Genomic DNA, 25365 nt, shown 5'->3' with positions numbered 1-25365 from the left:
TAAAGCAATTTAAAACTCATTGGGAAATGTTAGACATATTACCGATTTTTCATGCAAAACTGAATGTGTATGTAATATTAAATCATATAAACTTTAAAGCAGAAGCTAAGCAGAATCTGAATTCCTGTCCACCCCCCCCCCCACATCACATTTCAACCATGGCAATTAAAATTAATCAGTAGCTCTGAAATAAACTTTGACAACTTTTAAAAACATTTTTAAAAATCAAACTCTCGAGGGGCTAGGGAAATGGTCCAGTGGGTGTGCTGCTATGCAGTCAGGGACCCTGACTTTGCATCCCCAGCACCAGCGCAGAAGCTAGATGTGGGAACAAGCACCTTAAGGCCAGCACTGAGAAGATGGAGGCTGGAAGACCCCGGGCATCACTGAACAGCTGGCCTAGACGAAACAGTGAGCTAACCATCCAGTGAGAGACCCTGTCTGGAACAAAGCCACAGAAGAAGACACACACGAAGACTTCTGGCCTCTACAATTGGCTGGGCATGTATATCTGCACACATATATGCACATACAAACAACAGACATATACACACATGCCTAATAAAGAAAATAAGCTACATATAACCTATCCTTCTATAACAATATGAGTGTTATTTTTGACTGATTTATTCATATAGCTGATTTTAAAAATGCATGACTTACAAATTAAGACAAAACAACTCAGTGAAAGATACTGAGTATTATGTATCAGTGACTAGTCTAGGCGTGGAAAAGACAATGATGAAAAAAAGTCCTCACTCTTAGGGCACTTGTGTTGTGTGAAAGCTGAAACAGAAGAAAACATAAAGCTAGGTATCAAGAAACTTGGGTGTCAGCATATAATGCTGCTATCAGTCCAGCACTAGATAAGACCACCTAGGGAGCTGGACCCACAGGTGCAAAACCATGGATACTTGTGGGAAGGATACAAGAAGAAGACTAGAAAAGAGTAGTCAGCAAGAGAACATATTCAACAGGCAAATGAATATGCTTCTAGGAGGAGTGCAAAGTTCAAGGACTGTCAAAGCTCACACAAACCAGAGAACTCCCAGTAGCTCAGGAAGAAACAGTCTTATCAGGAAAAAGGGGCAGGGTGAGAAAGCCAAAGAATACCTATTAACCAGAAATTCCCTTGTAAAACCCCTGTAAAACTTCCTTTTTTGGGGGGAGGGGAGACAAGTTTTCTCCGTAGCTTTGGTGCCTGTCCAACTAGCTCTTGTAGACCAGGCTGGCCTTGAATTCACAGAGATTCACCTGCCTCTGCCTCCCTAATCTTGGGACTGAAGGCATGCGCCACCACCGCCCTGTCCTGTGACATCCTCTGGCTGATGACCATGTGAAGACGGACACTAAAATGAAACACTCAGAACTGATATAATAAAGGGTTATTTATTTAGGGGTAGACTCACAGATCACAGTCCTCTGCTCAAACTAGAAACAGCAACTGAATCCCGGAGATGGAAGAGAGGGCACTTATATGGGCCTATATAGTTCTAGAAGCCACGCCCAAGTGGGCGGTAACTTAAAGGCTACTGGCTGTAGGAATTCCTACAGCACCTCCTCCTTTTGTTTAAATAAGAAAGTTCTAAGCCTAATTCAAAATTATATACAATAAGAACAAAATAAATCTGGTATAAAAATTAGAATTACAACCAGCACAAACAATATCAAGCAAGAAACATGTGATAAATGCTTCAATAATTATCCTAAGGAGTTTAAGTCTTGTATTATAAATAAACAATGCAAAGTCATGAGAGCAAAGTAACTACAACTATCTAGTCTTCAACCCCATTGAAGACCAGAGAAGGGAAATAATATTAACTTGAGTAAGCAGGAAGTGCAATTAAGCAACTTCCAAAATGTCCAACAAATGAGGACAATGACCTCAAAATGTAAACAATGTATAAGTATCTTGATCAGAAGGTGTGGTAGGAATTCCTACAGCCACTAGGCTTTAAGTTGCCCGCCTACTTGGGCGTGACCTCTTATACTACAAATGCTGATGTAGGCTTCTCTTCCTTCTGTGGGGATTTGGTTGCTATTTCCCCATTCGATCAGAGGACTGTGATCTGTGAGGCCACCCCTAAATAACCCTTTATTATACTCAATTCTGAGCTAGTGTGAGATTTCTTTTTAGAGTCTGCCTCCAACCACGTGTCATTCAGAGGAAATAAGAAGTCTGAAGAATACTGTTAATGACTGAAGACATTAGACTGTGACTAGAGCAAGGTCGTTTTTGTCCACGAAGGACAAGGTTAATGGGGAAAAAAGACACTTAATGAGTATAAAATATATTATGAGGATTAAAAAAATTTAACTCTATGGGTGAAACAACCAATTACCTGATTCATTTCTTAACAGTATTTCCTTTTTTAAAACCAAATACTTAACCAGTGACGTAACAAAAAGTCAATAAAAAAAAATCAAAGGTTTTCTCCAGTGCCCACCTGAAGCTAATGCTATCTTTAGCTTTTTTTTAATGTTCCATGTAAAAGTCCCCTCAAACACCATGCCTCTGTGGGTGTCACTTTGTCTTTAATCCAGAGAATCATACTCACTTTAATATAAAATTTACCCTTAAAACAACATGATTTTCATTAACATGTCATTAGTTCTTTCTTTGCTTTGAATCCCAAGGATCAAGTTTCCGGATCATTTTACTTATTGTCACAAAAACCAAGCTTTAAAGTTATTATTGGGTATTTAGGATAAGCAAATAGTAAAACCTCCATATTTTAGTAAGTAAAGCATACTAAAAACTTGTGGTTTCACTATGAAGGTATGGCCCCTGGGGCATTGCTGAGACTATAAACTCAAAGAATCAAGATATCTGTCGCCCTCTTGTGGTAAGCGCACAAACTGCATATTCTCAGACTGAGTAACTGCAGAACAGCAGAGAAACTGTGGTCAAGTTGTAATGCATGTCAGAATAATAAAAATTAGAAAAACTGAAAAATCTTAGACTCAAACATTTTTCTCACATTCCAACATAGGTCACACATACAAGAGAAATTGTTATTTTTTCTTCTATAACAGTAATTTAAGAAAAGAGTAATAGCAGCCTGGCAGTGGTGGCGCACGTCTTTAATCCCAGAACTCAGGAGGCAGAGGCAGGCGGATCTCTGTGTGTTTGAGGTCAACTTGGTCTACAGAGCAAGTTCTAGGACAGTCAAGGACTACACACAGAAACCTTGTCTTGAAAAATAGAAATAAAAAAATAAATAGAAAAGAGTAACAGCATAATATCTAGAATAACTATGTAAGACACTTTTACTGATTGTTTGTGGGTTTTACATTTTGTAGTTCCATTCTACTTATCTCCCCATCTCCTCGCATCTGCCTGCCACCCTTGTAACCTCCCCAACAAATCAAAACCAAATTTAAAAGAAAAACCCCGGATTAAACAAAACAAAGAAACAAACAAAAACAAAAAGAGAAGAATCTTGTTGTGGAAGCTGTAGTGTACCTTTTAGTCTGTTCATCTTGACTTACAAGTGTTCACTGCCATGATTCAAATAAAATAAAATAATTCTGCCATGGAAGAAGTTAGCAAAATGTCTCTTATGGAACCGTGAGGCCTCGGGTTTAGACCCCAGCCGTGGCACATATCTCAGACCTAGCTCTGAGAATGCCTCGAGCCTGCTGGGCAGAGAGCCCAGCCCAATCAGTGGGTCAGATCCTGGCTCAGTGAGAGACCCTGTCTCAAAAAGCAAGTAGAGCCACCTAAAAGTTGTCCTCTAGCCTACACATACACACGCACACACACACGCACACACACACACACACACACACACACACGCACGCACATACAGACTCATACATAAAAGCCACACACCTACAAAAATTACTAAATTATGCCAGAGGAGCAGCAGGAGGCAAACGACGTCTAGGAAGTTGGCCCTCTGGAAGTAAGGCTCTAATGGGTGGATCTTGGACAGGCAAGGCCCCAAGACCCTCCCGCTAGAACGTCTCTTGCTTCTGCTGTGGCTTTGCATATTGGCATTTTTTCTCTAGTATCTGGCATGGTGTGAATCATGCAATGTGACTGTTTCATAGAAATTGTTCTATGGGCATTTTTACCTTTGGATTATTATGAAGATGATTTTCTCTTAAGCTGCACTATTGAACTAGAGCAATGATTTCATACAATAATAATGTTAGCTTAAATGGGATTTTTGATGACTGAGGGCCTTTAATATATATAGTAAGGGATTATCATAGAGGTTGGCTTAGTGGGAAAACTGATATAGGTAAAAGCAAGATATGATGTTGTACTGCCCTGATACAGCAGGGGCTGCAGAGGATAGAAAATAAGAACAAGGAAATATCACACAGTTAGTTTCTCTTGAGGAGCTTTGTAGACTGTGGCTTAGGTTAATGATTAAGAAAAGCAACTGAGTCCCAGAAGCTCAACTAGTTCAAGTTCTTTTAATGTTAATGTTGAAAGATGTGTTCACTGCTTTTGGTGTACATCATAGCTTTAAATAATGACTTAAGGCTAGGTAAAGATGTTTTTGCTAATGGCTTTAAGGTAGGAAATCTTGAAAAATAATTTTAAAAGGCATAATGGCTGAGCAAGGGACTCGCTGAGGTCAGGGAACAAAAACAGTGGCAGCCTGGCTATTACTGGATGACGAGTCTTTCTTGCTAGGATGTGCTTATAATCAAGGGTGACGATGGATTCCTTGTATCCATTTCTGCCCTCAGAAATGTTAAAGCTAGCCGGGTGGCGGTGGGAAGCAGCCCTGCCACTCTTATTACTACACATCCTGAGGATTTAAAGTAGCTGACTAATTGTTTTTCATGTATAAAAGTCCAGAGTTGTGATTCCTTTAAGATTTCTTATAAGATTACCTTTTGAGATAAATAGTAAAGTGATTGATTCTTTCTTGTAACTGTAAAATGAACCTTGCCAGCAAAAGAACTTGTTGAGAAAAATGTCTTCCTTGCTTACACTCTGTTAAATCAATAACAAGTTGATTGGGTATGAATGTATTTGGGTTCTTGGGACAACCTGTTTTCCGCCTGTAATGCGTAAACTGTTTAAATTGCTTTTGAAATAATTTTTAAGATTTATTTATGTATTTTAGGTACATGAGTATTCTAATTGGATGTATGAATGCATTAGGGAGGATGGTATCAGACAGAAGATGGCTGTGAGTCACCATGTGTATGCTGGGAATTGAACTCAGGACTTATGGAAGAGTAGCCAATGTCCTTAACCACCGAGCAATCTCTCCAGCCCTGTTTTCAAAATGGTAAGACTATATTTCAGTCCCATATTTCTTTAATGTTATGATATAGAGACTTATGTTTTCTGTAATTTGGAAGACAGAGTTCAGGGAACTCTGCTGAGATTGAGGATTTGAAAATAATCTAAGAACTTCCTCGCACTGCTGGGGTAAAGCCAAGTAATGATTCAGAATAGGTCAGAAGACAGGCCTAGGCCACAGGTGTGCTGTAAGGCAGAGGTCAGGAACTGGTGGTACACATAAACACAATGTGAGTGAAAATATAATGACATAAAATATTGGGAACTATAATATAGCTAGAAAGATCAATTCATTGTGATCTTTCTATTGCATGGGGAGGCACATAAAAGGCAAGTGCTCTATCATCAAGACAAACTCAACCCTCAAACTAATAAAATCAAATTTTAATGAATTTAAATTTGTTTAATAAGAATTGTTGGTCTGAGTGTATTGTTTGTCTTCCTTTTCCCTTTTAGAACATCCTGCAACTAGAGCATATCTAACTCTAAAACATCCATTGCTTCATAAAATTAGTAAGTTAAGACTGAGTCTTCACTTTTTTTTTCATTCTTCTGAAACACTGCTTATCATCAATGGAAAAGGGCATCTCACACTAGTCTGTTTCCTTGAGAGTCTTAAGAGATAATACATGGGAAGAGACACGTCAATAAGGAGAGTGATATCAACCACATGTACAAACTACCTGTATTAAACATGCCTATCACATAATATAAACCCATTAAGGTTCACATTCTTGTATATTCTTTAACTCTTGTTGATAATACTACAACAACAAACAATATAATTTGCTATGTAGAATCTCCAGTATTCCCATCAGCAACCCTAACAACAGTTATCAAAATCTTGTTGTTAAATAGTACTTTAGTCTTAAATGTGAATGCACTGTAAGCAAAGAGGTCAGGCATTTAAAACCATACAATGGGTCTGTAAATTGAGGCACAAGCAACAATCAAAGTTGAATTTCAGGCAAATAAGGAAAAGAAAAAAAAATAGGGCTAGGAAGTGAGGCTTGCAAAAAGTATTTTAGTCAGTGTGTTTATCTGGACAACAAGAGCATCTGAATGACAAAAGAACCTATTGTCACAGAACAGTTTAATTATGTGGGAAGGCTCAGAAAACTTTTAAGAGAAATGAAAACTCAGTTAAGTGTGATTTATTTGAATTTATCTTCTAAACCAATGTAGGCTACTATTATAGGTAAAGGGCTAGCACAACCCTAGACAGTAAAACTGTAATCAAATAATCAATATAATGGATGAGGAACAAAATATAAAAGAGGTGAGGAAATGACAAAGAAAACTTGAAAATCCAAATTGCTATACAGTTTATGAATACGCAATTCATGTAGAAGAAACAGACATGCATCTCCCCTTTCTACCCAAATGCCACAGTGAAATAGTTTTATTATTTTTGGGTATGTACCAAATAACAAAAATTCAATGAATGTTATCACTATAACTAATGCTTACCAAAGCCATGCATATTAAAAAATAAAACGTGAAATAAAAAATTCTTTCTTATCATGTTTTATAGTATGAATTTGCTATAGTTAGAATATAAAGAACAATGGTCAGACTTAATAACTCCATGTAATTTAAAAATAATTGAAAACAAATGTCTTAGCTCTGGATAGTTTAAATATTTCAAAAATATGGGAGGGATAATATCTAATTAAATAAAACCAGTCAGGAGAGTTTATAACGAATAGACTGATCAATAACTCAGAAAAAAGCTTCAGAAATGCTTGATGAGGCAAGTAAGGCTGACAGACTTACTCTGAAGCTGAGGCTGCTGGAAGGAAAGGGGCTGTCCGAACACAAATGGGCTGTGAACTAGGGAAGAGGGAGGTTTTGCAGCTTGATCAAAGATGGAAGGAGCTGGGAGATTGGGCCGTGACTGAATGGAATTCAATATGGCACTCAGTTGATCACCTGCAGTGGGCAAAACAGTCAAAACTACAACTTGTTACTCATTAACATCCAAAATGGCAAAGTAAATGGTGCTTTATGACAGTCAGGCAAACTGAACAGTAGAGAAGGCTATGCCAGTTCAGAAAATGGAAAGCTGGTGATCACTGTCCTCAAATAAGGGATCTGATTCTACATGCTGGTTGGTTTTGAGGTTTTCACTGGACATACTCCACCAGTCTTATACAGTAGTCCACAGAAACAAATCCACCTAAAATCCATATATAACTTTCCCCATTATTTATGACAGAATAAAGGATCTGAGGGATGTATGCAAGTTCATTCAACATTGTGTTGGTGGGGAGCAAAGAAATGAAGATGCTAGGTATGGTAAAAAGGTATTTATTCCATGGTGCTCAGGAAGGACTAATGCCACCCTGCCTAACTTGTACTACATGCAGAAATAAGTACTGCATAACTTCATTTCCATATATACCATGTATTCTTAATAGGGACAAAGTATATTTTCCACTCAGCAATACAACTATATCATAGTAATAAGTTAATACTTTCATTTAAAAATGATTACTGCTAGGAAAATTGTATTTTTGTAAAAGCAGGAATTATTTTGCTTAGAGAGATAATTTTGTAATTCCTATAATACAAAATATGAATGAGTTACCTAATTTGATTGATATTATCCTTATAATTAAATTTGAAGGCTATTAATAAAATAGCTTAAGACAAAATAATGCAATTGGACAAAAAACAATTTGTGACAATATATGCTGTAGTTTACATGATGCTGAAGGGGGGAAGCCTCATATTCAGACAGGTCAAAGCAGAATCAGTGCATTACGAGCTACAGTTACTAAATATAAGTGGAAAATCTCACCTGAGCTGCCAAGTGGCACAAATTTATGTGGAATTATGTATTTAAGTTACCCAAGTACTAATTTCTTTTAAATAAACACTTTAGATTTCAGAAAATATTTTATAGTTTATAAGCACTATATAAATTGTTGCTCAAATAAAGATACTTTTTGTAAATAATTTCTTAATCTTGGGTAGTGTAGAAGCCAAGAAAAAATGAGAACATTTGTTAAGTTAAACAGTAGTTAGACGTAGTTCATCAAATTTAACTTTCTAAATGCTTTTTCTTAATATAAATAACAAGTCCTAAATGTGTGCTATTTTAAAACAATATTTACAAAAGCACTTTAAAAGTACTTTTGATTTCCATTTAATAAATGCTTACAGCAATGCCTGTATTTCTTAAAAATCAACTTTATTTTCCGATGCTTCACTAAATCCCACTTTAAAGACTGACTCACAGTAGCAGCGGTCAGTAGAGTGACAGCAACACTCTCAGGGTGAGAGCACACATCTGAACAAAACCTCTGCATGTGAGAGTCACTAAACTGAGTGAGCAAAGGAAGCCTGTCCACATGGATGAGGCTAATTACAGAAGTGGCTTTATTTTAAATTAATCATTTCTCATACATCAAAACAATTTTGCATTTTTCAATAACTCAAAGTCAGGTACATTCACATTGTATTGTATGTGTTCCCAGAAATGAACCCCTAGGAAAAAAATACTGGTTTTTTTGTTTTGTTTTGTTTTGTTTTTTTAAAAGAATTTTTTCTTTTTCTTTTTGGAGAGGGTCTTGTTTTTTACGGAACCTTCCTGGATTTCAAATCAACTCTACAGTCTAGGCTGGCTTCCTGCCCCCTGTCTATGCTGAGACTACTGGACTAAGACATTACATCTGGCTTGAATAAACTTTAAAAGTCAAACTAACTCCGTGTCAAGAACCTTCACCGTGCTATATACATCATTCAGTGCTTTGCTACCGTCTCACAATATTGAACATTTTCAAGGAATTCAGATTAGGTGCATTAGAAAGAACCTAACTGAATTTACCCAGAAAGGCAATTTTGAATAAATTTCAGAAGCAAATTATCCCAGCTGAACTGTTTAGAGTTTCTATGATGTTGACCTGTTCATTAATGCATATAAAACACCTGTTATAAACACAATTTATATTCAAATGCTTTAGCCTTTCCTGTTTTGCTGCTTTCTAGTTCATTATACAGACCATGTTCAAATGTATTATTTTATATAACATATCCCGGTTAGAGATTTAAAACCATATATAAAGCCCACATATAACACTGCAAAGATTAGAAAAATTCTTTGTTGCTCATTTACATTTCTCTCCAAAAACAGGTCACATTATTTACTAGATGTAGTGATTCACAACTTCAGAATGAGTGCTTTTGAAACAGAAACAATATGAATAAGATCTCCAGTAAACATAAGCTGAAAGTGGCATAAAACAATCTATTGTGAAAAAGAACACCTTTTAAACATTTTGAGTGTTAGCTTTGTATGCATACATTTTAATTTAATGAGGCTATGTGGGAAGAAAAAAATGAGAAAAAGTAACGAAAACTTACTGAAGTCATAAGAAAAAGACTCACTCAGATGCCTACCTTTATTATTTCCGAGGCCATAATCAAATCCTTGGGCACTGCAAGTTGCCCCTTTATTAAAAGCTTGTACTGAGAAAGGGCTTGGAGGAGGAGTTTGAGAATTCTGATCCAGAAGAACTTGTTCTACAATAAAAGTCACAGCTACCAAGTTAATTTTGTATATGTTATTCCCTATTCATATGTCAGAGAAAATTCCAATAAAGAGTTTATTATGATCAAATTTAATGTGACCCCCACAGGCAGAGCTAAGTCTAGCTCTGAATCAGATCAGCTAGCAGTTCAAACAATATAACAAATTTTGCTTGTGTTAATCAAATAAAGACAGAAATTTAAAAACTGGATCTTGCTCTTAAGTGGCATGGTATATTACTGAGTATATTTCTGGGTAAGTAAATCTTATTGCAAACAATTTATATAAGGGCATTTTAAAAATAAGGTGGACACTATATCAGGAAGAAAGATTATCTATCTATCTATCTATCTATCTATCTATCTATCTATCTATCTATCTATCTATCTATCTATTTCTTCAACACGTCTACTTACTTTGATACGCTAATTATAGTGTTTACCAATTAGTTCACACTGGGAATATAAGGACTGCAGCCTTGTATCTGCCACAAGAGACTCTGCATCTTGGTAAGACATTGAAAGCTATTTTGTCACCATCAGAATAAACAGAGAGTGACAAAAAGGGAAATCTTAGTGAGATCAATGTTGAAAGCTAAAGCTGAAAGCTAACTCTAACAACAAATAGGACTCTGCACCAGAAATGCTGAGCATTTATTCAACATTCCTTTCTTGAGAGAAAATTCGGCTAAGAGGTTTCCTCACATAATTCTGCAACTGGTTGAAAACTGGTAGGAGGAAAATTCAGGTCTATACTTGTACTCAAGAATAAGGCATACAAGCCGGGCGGCGGTGGCGCACGCCTTTAATCCCAGCACTCGGGAGGCAGAGGCAGGCGGATCTCTGTGAGTTCGAGACCAGCCTGGTCTACAAGAGCTAGTTCCAGGACAGGCTTCAAAACCACAGAGAAACCCTGTCTTGAAAAACCAAGAAAAATTTAAAAAAACAAAAAAAAAAAGAATAAGGCATACAAGTGTATGTTAGTAAAACAAAACAAAGTTTTTCCTAGTATTAGAGAAGATAGATAATTATGTTCTCAGAGTTCTTGTAATTTTCTCCTTTGTGGCCATTTAGTACTTATATATTTTACAAGTCAATTTTGTAAGCTGTAAAATGTTTAAACCTTTGGGTTTTCTTTTATTTGAAAAATAAACATTCAAAAACCTCTTTGAGGAAAAGATAATGCAATAAACATAAAACATATGTATGTTAAAATTCTATCAAAACAAATCACAAATTTAAGCCAACTTGCCATCTTCATGCCGTAGGTACTGGTTCCCGCCTCTGTCTCTAGCTAAGGACCACGCCTCTCCTTCATCGCTCTCACAGAACTCTACCATGCTGTGCTTATCCAGCTGCACCCATGTCCCTTCAGAACTGGTTACCTGGTACATGACAGAAAGCATGATTGATTGGCTTGATTCCTTCAGGGCACCCAGAATGAAAACCAGTAAAAAGCTTAAGTGATTCTTAACAACATAATGAATGACTCCAATACTTTTCTACTGTGAAATTAGTTTCTGAAATTAAGACCACAGCCTGAGGTAAGACAGAATTAAAAACTTCTGTAAAATATTTTTTATTTAAGACACTAATTAAAACATTATCTTTAAAGGATAAAGATCATGTCTGAATAATTTTAATATGCTTAAAACCCAAACCTCATCTTTTACTCTAAAATGTCCTGACAAAACTTCCTTATTATTCCTACAGTGGAATGTGAAAATGACCCTAACCCTAAGAAATAGCATGACACACTACATCTTCAAGCTTATCTGCGGAGGCAAATGCCACAGTGGTCTAAAGAATAATTTTATTTGCTCAGGACTTCAGTGAGACCTGTGAATGGGAACAAAAAATGAAAAATTTTGGAAGGTCACATCTCCATTCCAATTCATAGAAAATCTTTTCATTGCTGACAAGTCATAACAGTACATTCATAATAGTGAAAAGATATATTCAAATACGGAACACTTACATACACAATACACCTTATTTGTTAATATAACAATACAAATAGCTTTCATGAGATAATTACGAGAATAACTTTTTTTAAAAAGCACAGAAAGTTATGTTACTATTTCCAATACAAGTAAAAGTCAACAATATGAACACTTAAGAACCTGAGGTGGAAATGACAATCTGGAAGAAAGTGATACTTGATTATATTACATTTAAAAAGAGTATCATAAAAGTCATGAAGCCACAAGAATCCATACCTCTCCCACTGCTTTGACTTTGTTTCCCAGAACTAACATTCCAATTGGGATACCTCTAAGGTTAGGGCAGCTTCTGATGTTGTGACCTGAAGGTCCTGTCTTCACTACCTTGTACATGCCTGGTCCGCCTCTCAAGAATGGATTATCTTGTTCTTGCATTGTTGCTTCCTGTGGGCAGCAGGAGTTTATGTCTTTGAAAAAGTCATCAGTATTAGTTTTAGGTTCCTGAAAATTTGAATAGGAAAAGAAAAATGAACAAAATATAATCTATTACTACTTTCATAATCCTGGCAGGAACAGGAAATTAAATGAATTTCTGTCTTTTGTACCCCCAAATTTGAGAAATATGATACTATAGTACATGAAATAATGCTTATAACATTTTAGCAAACCCAGTACAAATAAAATATTTTTCTGGATTTGCTAGACTACCACTACTACATATCAACACTGGTGGTAGAAAAAGAAAAGTAGGGAGCTACAACTCCAGCCTACAATAATCACTTCTTAAAAAAAAAAAAACTTTAAATATAGTAGTAAGTACTCTATGATTTGTATTGAGAAGAAATAACCATCTGATGCATATAAAAATAGGATAAACCAAAAATAAAGTTATTTAAATAATGACAAAACTAGAATTACACATGACAAACTTTTATAACACCTTTCTATACAAGCATTTTTGTATTAACAGATGCATGTGTATTCAACTAAGGCAATAGGCTATTAAAATAACTACCGGGGCTAAAATATATGTAGATTCAGAAACTTTTATATACCTTGGTAATGCTATAAAAATAATGACTAGCTTTTTTATTGTTGTTCTGAGCCTAAGTCTTGCTATGTAATCCTGACTGGGCAGTAATTAATAACTCTCCTTATTTAGTCTCTTGAGTCATGGGATCCCAGCTATCTACCTAGAATCTAGGCTCCTCACAAGAAACTTTGTAAATCACATGGTGGTAATGAAAGACCATAAAGATTTACTCAAACAAATACTATGGAAATAATTTATTTGCATTTGTTATAATTACACTGCATATATCAATAGCCTTTACATATTGACAACTTATTGGAAATAAGACCTTTAATGACTTGGGAAGAATACTAGATTTGTAAGTAAATTAAACTTAAATTAGGCATTCATATTACTATGTATATATTTTGTAAAAAATCTCTCTATATATACTTTTACAAATATAAAGACTACATTAAAAATAAAAAGTATATAGGATAAAACAGTCCTAATAGAATTACAAGAGGTTTGAGTAAACATCTAAAAATTCTTGTCAATGGTAAATTTTAGTAACTACATTATGTCATAATTAGAGGAGGCAACTTGTAGCCCTATTTACAAATGCCTTTTAAAGCTGCATGTTGACATTAAAAATAACAGCAAGAGCACGATTGGGGCTGAAAAGATTTCAGTGTTATTTAGTGATCTTCTGGCAACATTTTCAAGATTTCACAGTTACTGCAACTTCAAGGGTAACAGTGGAGAGTAAGTCATGGCAAAGCTAATGATAATCATAATCTAGTCATCAAATGGAATATATGAGAGACTTATTAAGACAATATTTTATCTAATCATTAATGAAGCTATATAAAATGAATGGAAAACAAGACATTTTTGTAAAAGATAAAAGTAGTTCTTTTGTAGTAAACTGTACGAAAATAATTGATGGACATAAAATCATGACTGTACTTGCCATTGTAAAGCATTCTTAAAGTGTACATTTTTTCAATACAGATAGATATGTGAGACTGTATACCAAAATATAAAATTGGTGAATTTCAACCATATATATGTATATGTATAATGATTTCTCATTAACTCCCCGACCTCTAATCTAAAATAAATATTCAAAAGGTCAATTCGAAAGAGTAGGCTGGGGGTAAAAAAAAAAGTGTTATAAGTCACAACACCACCGCCTACATAAGTTCTTTCTGAACAAAGTAACTTGCAGAAGCTCATCAGAAAACCACTACACCCATGAAGCCATGAAAAACTTCCATTTAGAATGGTAAGATACGTCTGAGCAAAATGAGAGGGGAAACTGCAGAACTTTGCAGACTCCTCCCCCTGGTAAATTGCAGTTACTAGTCCTAAGCAAAGCCTCACAGACACAATGTAAAACCTGTTGTACATGCGGAAACACCTGGACAATGTACAATTGTTCCTTACAGTAAACTCACCTGGGGGAAAAAAGCTTTGGAAGTCCATGAAAATACGTCCAAATCCCTGACTCCTTGGCTAGCATTAAAGATATTCTGAGTGACAAAGTTTAAGAAAGAAAAATATCAAAGGGAAAGGGATCAGAGTATCATCTGCAGAAGACGCGCACACAATCACATTTCTGAACTCCAACACAGCATGAAATAGTATTTTCCTGAAGTGAAACTGAAGCCGCCTGAGTAAACCACAAGGCTTTGTCAAAAGCTCTCCGTAGATATAGTGTGTCATGCCATTTACTAACATCAAGAGCCAGACTTGGCTGGAAGGCTTAAGAGTTAGTCACGAAGGAAACCTTGAACTCCCGTAAGTGAGAACATTACTCGTTCAGGTACAAGCCAGATCTGTCTGATACCAGAGTACAATCTGCTGTTTATGCAGCTGTCAACAAGAGAAACTACACAGAAGGTGTATCTCTTACAGATATGGCATGTGTGGCCATCACTTTTAATATCAAAATTAAAAAACAAAATCAACCCCCCCCCAAAAAAACCAAGTCATTAAAGTACTTTTTCTTCCTTCTATTAAGTAGAAGGAAAAAAAAAAAGAAAAAGTAAAAGAAAAAGACAGAAAGGAAGGAAGAAAGCAAGCAAGAAAGAAAAATGAACCTTTGGAGAATTTTCCAAAAATTATTAGCAAATATTTTAAGAAAAGCATAAAGAAATGCAAGGTGAATCTTATAAAAAGACAAGTAACTAGTTCATCTAAGAATTTAGGAAGTCGAATGCACTCAGGACTATGCTGAATTCTAAAAGCAGTCTGTTAAAGGACAATTTATTCATTACAGTATGGTCCTAAAAATAAAAGTATTTTTACAAACATTCTAATGACAATTACATATGTTTTACACAGATACATCATATTATGAACCTATACTTAATTTTACCTGAAACTAAGTATTATTCAATGTGCAGCAACCCCACAAGTATATTGCTTATGTAAAGACTGTTCACAGTTTATTTCATTTGGACAAAAGAGGAGGGCATTCAAGTGTTAATTGAAGTATCTATCAGTGAAAACTTTAACATGGAAGGAAAAAATAAAAATTCCTAATCACTTAAGTCATTTTAGACATGAGAAGATATTGGCTTTCTATCTCTATTTCCTTAAAGAATGTGTGGGTGAATACAGTAACATATACACACACAACACACATGTATAAGTACTATTATATCAGATACATAAAAACAAGTTTCTAGTTATGTGCCTACAAATTTAAAACAAAACTGAAACCAAAGTTGTCATTCCCTTAATTTTAGAACACGTGGTCAATAGGTCCTCTCTCTGTAGGTAAAACAAAAACTTCATAAAGCATTCCAAAACGCTCTTCTGAGAAAAATGATATCCATATTGGTTGATCAATGTAAACAAGAACTTCCATGGCTGTTCTCCCTCCCAGAAAATAGTGATGCAGACAGCTTGACATAACACAAAGTCAAGATTTTCAAAGTATCTCACGCTTATTATACATTACTTTAGTACTAAAAGCAACACGAAAAGCAAGTGCTAAAACAATGCATATAGATTCAGCATTACAGACTAAATGTAGTGATTCTTTAAGCTTATAATCTTTTAATTTCATCGTGCAAACTTGTGTCTGCTAAGTCAGTAACATGTACAATGATATTTAAAATGATGTAGCTACTAGCTTTGGCAACAGATTACCAATGAAATAAATTTTGTATATTAAAATTATATATAAATTCTAATTTTGCACGTTTCTTTAGTTCCTACAGTTGAAGAAAATTCTTAGACTATAAAAATTTAATGTAAATTTAAATTATTTATCAAGTATTAAAACATTTGCTAAATTGAAATTAGGAGATTAAAAAAGAACTTAAGAGTTTTCTTTTGAAGACTTAGGAATATTTTAGCTAATGATATGAATGTTTACCAAAATAGCAATTTATTTAAAGTCTCAATTCTTGATTATTACAAAAGATAAAGTTTTCATACTATATACCTTCAAAGCTTAATATGGCACCCCAAAGATGCACAAACACAACAATTTAAATTAATTTATTCTTAAATTCTATTTTAAAGACAGATTTTTTTCATTAGAATGAGCATATTAACGCATTATTAGAAACCCAAGTAAATTAACCAGCAGCAACATACAGTTCTAAAATAACAATCTCTTAAGTCAAAGAAGACTTTTTATAAACTAATAATTATTGCCATGAAAATGTATTATTCAATGCATCAAATGTTCGTAAAAAAAATCACTCTATGAGAAAAGCAGAGCTAATGACTGCTAATTTTAATGCAGAAAAATAACAAGAAAATCGAAACTATACATGTATAAAATATTACAGTATTACTTTAACTGTCTTGACCTCATTCTAATTAAAAAATAAATAATTAATGAATGAAATAGTGCAGATTAAATAATCTAATAACAGCACACTTATTCTGCATGAAATAATTACCATTTAACACTTATTAATTACCTCTATTATTTATTATTAATTATTTAACGATTATTTATTATTAATAAATAATATTATTAGTATTAAAACAGCATAACACAGAAACACAAACTGTCTCACAGACAAAAAGAAGGAAACCTCAAGTATGTCAAACCTGAACTGCCAGGCATTAAGGATTTCAAAAGAATGTCTATAAAACACAAGAAATATTTTCTAACTATCAACTTCATGATGCTACAAGAGAATCACAAGCTGGCAATGTTTCCTTTAATTCTTCTCTAAATCTTTAGTACTCCTAATTTTTTAATATCACTGTACTTTCTCTAGGTGAGCAACAACTAGTCTGGATAAGAAGTGATCCGCACATGTGCATGCAAATGTTAAGACACCCTCATTGCTTCTGCAAGAACTCAGAATACACTCACTAGCTTTCCTTGATATTTATTCTCTTTTCTCTTCAATATTCCTTACAATGTATATTTGACATTTTGATAAAGTACATAAAAAATTGGGAATTTAAGTCTGAAGTCATGAAAACATCCAATTATAGAAATAAACTCATTTCAAAAACTTAAGCTTTTCATTCTAGGCCGGCAAATGTCTCCTATGCCGTATGTATTTCTCTTTAGTTATATTTTTCAAGAGGTATAAAATTTTATTGCAACTAATATTTTATGGCAGCGGTTCTTGACCTGTGTATTGCGACCTCTTTGAGGGTAGTATATCAGATATCCTGCATATTAGATGTTTACATTACACTTAATAACAGCAGCAAAAATACAGGCATGAAGTAACAATTTTACAGTTAGGGGTCACCAGAACATAAGGAACTTAATTAAAGGGTCAAATTATGCTTTATAGTTTTCAAATTACAGAATTAGTTTATTAACTGATTTTTATGTTTATATGTGTATGTCATCAACGTGTGTACGTGTATGACCTCAGGTGTCATCCTCAAGACTGTCTACCTCCTTTGAGATCTCTCACTGGCCTGGAGTTCACCAATCAGAACAATGAGTCCTAGGGATAAGCCTGTCTCTGTGTCCCCAGAGTTAGGATTATAAGAGCTTTTGTCAGTTTGCCCTGAAGTTTTATGTGAGCTCTGGAGACTGAACTCAGGACCTGCCACCAGACAAGAAACTTTACAGGCTGAGCCAACCCCTCATAGAACTTCATTTTTAAAACTTTCATTGATGTATTTACCATCAGTGCATGTTATAATAATTATTATCTTCATTTAATCACTAGTGTTACAAATATTCATACTTAAATTTGGCAGTTTATTCCAACTAATAGTGATTTTTGTAATAGGTTCTATTACTTTGAATTACACAATATTCATTTCTGCCCTTTTCATTGGTAACTTTTCCTTCACATCTGCGTTAGATGTTACCTCCTAAGTTAAGACATTCCATAGCTTATCACAAAACAAAATGACTGACTATGCAGCTATTTATCATTTTATAGCTATACTTATCTCTTTCTTATACCAAAGCAAAATAAACATAAAAACAGACCCCTTGAACCACACCAAGCTATAGCACCTGTTCCACTAATATTTAAAATCTTGGAAAAATTAGAACAATAAATTTAACAAGACAATGTCACAGTAAGAACGACATGAGCAAACAGGTGAGAGGCACACACATGTCAGGCGTTATTTTAGGAATGACATGAACAAACAGGTGAGAGGCACACACATGTCAGGCGTTATTTTAGGAATGACATGAACAAACAGGTGAGAGGCACATACATGTCAGGCGTTATTTTAGGAATGACATGAGCAAACAGGTAAGAGGCACATACATGTCAGGCATTATTTTAGGAATGACATGAGCAAACAGGTGAGAGGCACATACATGTCAGGCGTCATTTTAGGAATGACATGAGCAAACAGGTGAGAGGCACATACATGTCAGGCATTATTTTAGGAATGACATGAGCAAACAGGTGAGAGGCACATACATGTCAGGCGTTATTTTAGGAATGACATGAGCAAACAGGTAAGAGGCACATACATGTCAGGCATTATTTTAGGAATGACATGAGCAAACAGGTAAGAGGCACATACATGTCAGGCATTATTTTAGGAATGACATGAGCAAACAGGTGAGAGGCACATACATGTCAGGCATTATTTTAGGAATGACATGAGCAAACAGGTGAGAGGCACATACATGTCAGGCATTATTTTAGGAATGACATGAACAAACAGGTGAGAGGCACATACATGTCAGGCATCATTTTAGGAATGACATGAGCAAACAGGTAAGAGGCACATACATGTCAGGCATCATTTTAGGAATGACATGAGCAAACAGGTGAGAGGCACATACATGTCAGGCATTATTTTAGGAATGACATGAGCAAACAGGTGAGAGGCACATACATGTCAGGCATTATTTTAGGAATGACATGAGCAAACAGGTAAGAGGCACATACATGTCAGGCATTATTTTAGGAATGACATGAGCAAACAGGTAAGAGGCACATACATGTCAGGCATTATTTTAAGAATGACATGAACAAACAGGTAAGAGGCACATACATGTCAGGCATTATTTTAAGAATGACATGAACAAACAGGTAAGAGGCACATACATGTCAGGCATTATTTTAAGAATGACATGAACAAACAGGTAAGAGGCACATACATGTCAGGCATTATTTTAGGAATGACATGAACAAACAGGTAAGAGGCACATACATGTCAGGCATCATTTTAGGCAGAATGATTATACCAGACAAAAGCGCTCAAATTAGTTATCAAGTAATACTGACAGACTACTATGAGTAACACTATAGACACAAGAAACATTAGTAAGAATATTTTTTTGTTCTTACCACTAAGGATCTTAAAATTAAAATAAGACCCATGTGTGCACATGTGCAAGCATTCACACAGGTGTGTGCACATACACACACACCACAAATGGTTTGAAGATAAAGAAACCTAAATTCAATAAATAGTGGTAGTGAGAGAAAGAAGGAAGCCCTTTCCACTCTTACAGATGACGTACAACTTGAAATAGGAGGGGGACTTAATGTACCTATCTGCTTGCTACCATACTAGTTATTGATTCCCCAGTCTACCACACCAGTGCTACTATTAGTGATGTCATATGGAATACATAGTGAAGTTGAAAATTCATACTTTGCAGTTAAACCAATAAAGTAGTGTGGTTATTACCTATTTAGTGATATAGCACTCTAGCATACAATGACTTAACGAAATACTGCAATATCAAGGAACTGTAATGGTTCTCTTAATCTAAGATTATATGGAATACAGTCTAAAAGTAACATCTTACATTAACACAACAGTACTGTAAATCAAGACGTAAGGGATCCAGAGATAGACATAACACGGAAATAACTGCCAATGATCAACAGAACAAACCAATAATTATACCTATTTCTGAATGCATAGTAATTCTATTTTCTTAACTATTGGGTTGGAATTCATTGTAAATAATAAAAAAAGGACAACCACTTTAACTTTCTACCTCTTTGAAAGTAATTCATTAAGTTTAGTTTTAATTTATTACTTACTGCTAGTGACAGATCAAAATAAGCATGAGGAGCCTTACCCCTGCCAAATTCCACTTTCATTACACTGAAGCCCTTGAGTATTCAAGCACTTTTGAAGTAAAAATGCTATAGGTATGAATTACCTCAGAACTGAAAAGCCTTAATTAAAGAAAGATCTATAATGAGGACAGAGTGTAACTATGATGCTTTCAAAAACCATTTTTCACTTACGTCAACAGGGACCAGAAGGCTCTTGCCAAGATGCTGATTAAAAGAGAGGCACCAGGCTTCAGTGTAACCATTCATGTTAGGAACATACTTCTTTATCGTCTCATCATTCAGTCTCAGCCACACGCCATCATCATTGTGGATCTAGAGGAAGAAAAAACCAAACAAGTTTGCTTTCCTGTAAGAACCTAATGAGGACTACAAATAAGCAAAGCAGGCAAAGAAGGGCAGAAGTGGAGATTGTACATCTAGTTTTAGAAGAAGATAAATGTGTGAGAACTTCCAGCAAGGAATACCAAAACACTAAGATCACGGTTAGATTGTGAAAGCAACTTCTTCCAGGAGTTAAAAGCAAAAAGAAATCACACGCAGGTTAAATAATTTAATAGCAAAATCAGTCATTTGCCAAACAAATGTGTCTTTTATGCAGGATATGTGGTTGCACTGTTGGAAAATGGACTTTCCAAATTTAAAGCAATCCAAGAAATAGGTTTTAAAACCATTCTAAAATTCATTTAAAATACATCTATCTTTAGAAAGTGGTATTTCTATAGGTTCTGATTACAGTGTTCAATTGAGGTTTTTCATGCTCAAAGGGCAATTTTCCCAGTTTTTACTGAAAAGGGAAAATAATTAAACACATAAACTTCAATGAAAACATCCTATAAAAAATTTTTAAAGATTTCCCAAACTGTTTGAAACAAGTGCCTTTCTAAATGGGTGGTAATTGGCATCCAACTACCAATTATGCAGAGAAACTTTTCCTGCCACCCGCTACATCTTTCTATTTCCACTAAATCTCTCTGATATGTTTGCATATATAGTTCTGGTTATATCGATTTTATTATAGGTTACTGTTGTCAATATCATGAGTGGAATTTTAGATGACATACTATTCATAGCAATTCTATGAAGTCCAGTGTCAGAAACAGGTTATTTCTTCTGGAGTTATTGGTAAGTGAGGTCCCAAAGACCCTCAAATGTTCCAATGCTCTTGGTGACGCTCCAGAATTGACGGTAAGACTATTGCTGAGGACCTCACACATGTGGCTCAGGGCAGAGAGATATCAAGCTGGCACTCACCTGAATCTTCCTCCCTATTGTCTAACTCTCATAATGTTTGAAGGTGCTATGCACACAATCACCAATCCTACTCACCATCATCCACTCCAGGAACTTAGAGGAGAGTGTACTACTGCTTCCGTACTAGATGGACAATGCAGTAAACTGGCACCTAATTAACTACAGATCTGAGCACATTGATCAACCCTCAGTAACCTCTTTTATTGTCTTTTTTCCTTGTAGTAGATGGTGATTAACAGCAACACACAACTGTTCAAGATGAAGTGAAAAAGAGACTGCTCAGCCTTAAATGGGGACATGTCTTATCACACCCACTCCACCCAAATCTCAGGAATCATTTAAGAAGATAGGGTGGAAAGATGGAAGAGCTAGAAGTGATCAATTATGACAAGAAAAAAACCCTGTGGCCATAGAAGTGCAGCTGCACACACGAACTTGTAGTAGTTGAGAAAGCATCCACGGACTGGCACAAGGTCCAGCCAAAATCCCTGCATGAAGAAGGGGACCATGCCCCCTGGTAGGCTCAACTTTTCAGTGGTGACCACCATCCAAGAGTTTATGGCCAGCACAATGAGAACTTGATGGGTTGAAAAAACGTAACATAACAAAACAAACAAACAAAAATAAGGACTGGAGAGACGGCTCACTGGTTGAGAGCACTGGATGTTCTTACAGAGGACTCTGGTTTGAGACGCAGCACCCACTTGTGTTGCACAAGCATCTGCAACTTTGGATCCAGGGGACCTGATGCCTCTACTGGTACCAGACACACATGTGGTACACAGTCATACATCTAGGCAAAACACCCATATACATAAAACGATAAAATAATAATAAAAAATATAAGACACAAAATTGGGTAGGTTGGGGAAATGGATCTGGGAGGAGTTAGGGAGGGAATAAATGATCAAAATACTGTAAAGAAAATTTTCAAAGAATTGATAAAAAAAGTGAGATAAAAAGGTTCCCCAAATGGTTTAGAACCCAGTAATATTAAAACATAGTTTCCTTCTTATTGTGTAAACATTAAAAATAGTGTCCAAAATAAATTACTCATACATATTTATAAATTACCTCATCAATAAAAGTGATAGTTCCATTGACTTTCACTATGCCAATCTGCTCACTCTGAAGGGAAGGGTGGCTCCGGATACGAAGACCAGCACTATCCTTGGCCACAAATTTTCGAATCTGACAACAGAAAAGATATGGTAGTGATAGAGAAAACACAGATTGTCTATTTGCTAAGTAGTACATCATAAAATCAACAGGCCTGAAAGAACTACAATCCCCAAAAGTTTCCTCACAATCATCTGTAGTTAGTTTCCTTCTGCAAGCAATTATCAGTTACTATAACAGCAATAAAAGTATATTCTAAGTATTGAAGAATATTGGATACCAAAGTTATTAATATACTTATGGTTTCCAATTTTAAGTATTGATGACATATAACAAAAATATAAAAGGTGACTTTTTAGAAGGTCATGATATAAATTCCATTGTTTTTACTAATTCCTTTATCTAATTTTTAGATGTAAGGAAATTAATGTTTCTTTTAATGGTACCGAACATTTTAACCTTGAAGTAAACTTTCTGTTAATACTACACTTTTAATATCAGAAAGTACATAAAACTATTAAAGAATACACAAAGAAACCAAAAAGTAAAATTCTACAATTTGAAATGATTAACTATTATGAATGACTCTTCAGACTGATTTAAGAACACTGAGAATTCAAATACTAAAATAAATCAAGTGAAATATTAGCCACTTGAAGGCTACTTTGAGGCATCAATGAAAAATGTAAAGTTTTGACAATTCCCCTTTTTATTTTACTCTTCCTCACCTTATTTGGTTGAGGGTCAGCCTTTGGCTTGACCAGCTGAGTTCCTGGTGGGATCATTCCCTTTGGTGGATCTTTTACTTTTACTTCTAGGCCAGCATCTGTAAGAAAAGTAGTGTAATTTTAGTATTTGACTACAAAAGGTAGGAATTGTGAAATCTAACCATATCATAGACTATTTTATTTTTTATGTTATGTGAATGGATGTTTTGCCGCAGTGATTGTCTGTTCACCACATTCATGCCTGGTGGCTGCCGAGGCCACAAAAAAGCATCACGCCCTGTGGAACTGGAGTTACAGCTGATTGTGAGCCACCACGTGGTGCCGAGAAGTGCAATTGAGTCCTCTGGAAGAGCATTCTGCACCTGTAACTCTTAACTCATCTCTCCAGCCCCATATCACAGACTATTTAACTGGAACATATGGACTCCTACACAAGTTCAGAATGATAAGGAGAAGCCCTTTTGTGCCAAGTTCTATCCAACAGCAAGAGGTCACAACACTATTCACTACCCACAGTGGTAAGCTCTGTGACTAACAGATAGCATGATGGCAGATGACAGGGTGATAAAATGTAGTAGGTAGGAGATAGGAGACTCTCGTGCTGTACCACCTGAGTTCTTACATAAGCACCATCCAACTTATGTGTCTCAATGTTTTCATGTGTGAGACAGGAATGACAATACTATCTACATCATATTATAAGAATTAAAAAATATCTACCCAACAATGTACATGTATTAAATGTTCAATAATGCTAGCTATTATTATTATCTGCCCTTGTCTGTGGCCAAGAAAGGTGCTAGATTAAAGAGAGCTTAGAAAAAGGCTGAGTTAGGACAAAAGGAGCAAGAGTCGAGTGGGATGCCTCTAAGTAAATGTGTACCTTTACTTCAGTTTCAATATAATGCATATACCTATTATCTTTACTCCACTACTGCCTGAGATTGAAGACTTTATTAAAGCCATTCCTAACAGCCAGTGCTTTAAAATTTTTTTTAACAAGAATTATGTTTCATTATAATTTTCCTTTTAATGGAAAATGGATTCTTCTCTCATACATTACATCCCAACCTGTTTCTCCTCCCTCCACTCCTCCTAGTGCCCTTCTACCCTCCTTTCCCAAGATCCACTCATGCTGCATTCTTCTTCAGAAAAGAAGACACAACAGCTAAAAAGGACAAAACAAGATACAGTAAGAGAAGGCAAAAGCCCTCATATAAACAGACTGGACAAGGCAACCCAACAGGAGGAAAAGAGTCCCAAGAATAGGCAAAAATGGTCAGAGACACACCTGCTCCCTGATGTGGGATTCCCCTCTGTATGCTGTGAATATCATTGGTTAATAAAGAAGCTGTTTCGGTCTGTGCAAGGTGGTATAGAGCTAGGCGGGGAAAACTAAACTGAATGCTGGGAGAAAGAAGGCATAGTCAGAGAGACACCCTGGAACCACCAGAGGGAAAAGACACAAGCTGCCATCTGGAACCTTGCTGGTAGGCCACAAGCCTCGTGGTAAAATATAAAATAATGGAAATGGGTTAATTCTAGTTTTAAGAGTGAGCTAGAAATATGCATAAGCTAATAGGCCAAGCAGTGTTGTAATTAATACAATTTCTGTGTGGTTATTTCAGGGCTGAGCAGCTGGGAACAAATAAGCAGCCTTCTTACAACAGCTTCCCACTAAGAGGAGTCCCATAAAAGCAACAAGCTAACAGCCATATCATTTTTTTAAAAAAAAGATTGTTTCTCTTTTTCCCTTTCCACTTGGCTGTCCCTTTTGATAATAAAGGAGACCGTGGCAAAGACTATGAACTAAAATCTGTCTGCTGTTACAGTTCCTAACATATTCTGTACATATTCTATATACCTAATGTGAAGAACCTCTATCTCAGGAGCCTCCTCTCCATTCCTCACCTTTTGCTTTTCCTCCCTTTCTTATCCTCTACCTAGTTCACAGCCTATTCCTCCTTGGAATCTGTAGAGAGGGAGCATA

The 25365-nt window shown here is 35.5% G+C and overlaps 1 protein-coding gene across 13 annotated transcripts in view; it reads right to left on the bottom strand.

Moving 5' to 3' along the window:
• The window catches only part of Mycbp2 (MYC binding protein 2), a 237284-nt gene that overhangs the window by 54815 nt on the left and 157104 nt on the right, over window positions 1–25365 (bottom strand). For 4 of the 13 annotated variants that reach the window (XM_057786001.1, XM_057786003.1, XM_057786002.1 and 1 more), the window contains 8 exons: window positions 23376–23473; window positions 22603–22719; window positions 20449–20589; window positions 14221–14295; window positions 12025–12249; window positions 11058–11190; window positions 9677–9799; window positions 7049–7228 (listed from right to left, as the gene is read on the bottom strand). In XM_057786001.1, the coding sequence (XP_057641984.1) occupies window positions 7049–7228; window positions 9677–9799; window positions 11058–11190; window positions 12025–12249; window positions 14221–14295; window positions 20449–20589; window positions 22603–22719; window positions 23376–23473 (1092 nt within the window). The remainder of the gene's footprint in view (window positions 1–7048; window positions 7229–9676; window positions 9800–11057; window positions 11191–12024; window positions 12250–14220; window positions 14296–20448; window positions 20590–22602; window positions 22720–23375; window positions 23474–25365) is intronic. The other 9 variants (XM_057786004.1, XM_057786005.1, XM_057786006.1 and 6 more) reach the window with 7 other exon arrangements.

Source organism: Chionomys nivalis, chromosome 12 (genome assembly GCF_950005125.1).
Source record: "Chionomys nivalis chromosome 12, mChiNiv1.1, whole genome shotgun sequence".
NCBI lineage: Eukaryota > Metazoa > Chordata > Mammalia > Rodentia > Cricetidae > Chionomys > Chionomys nivalis.
This window is presented reverse-complemented; position numbering and strand designations above follow the sequence as displayed.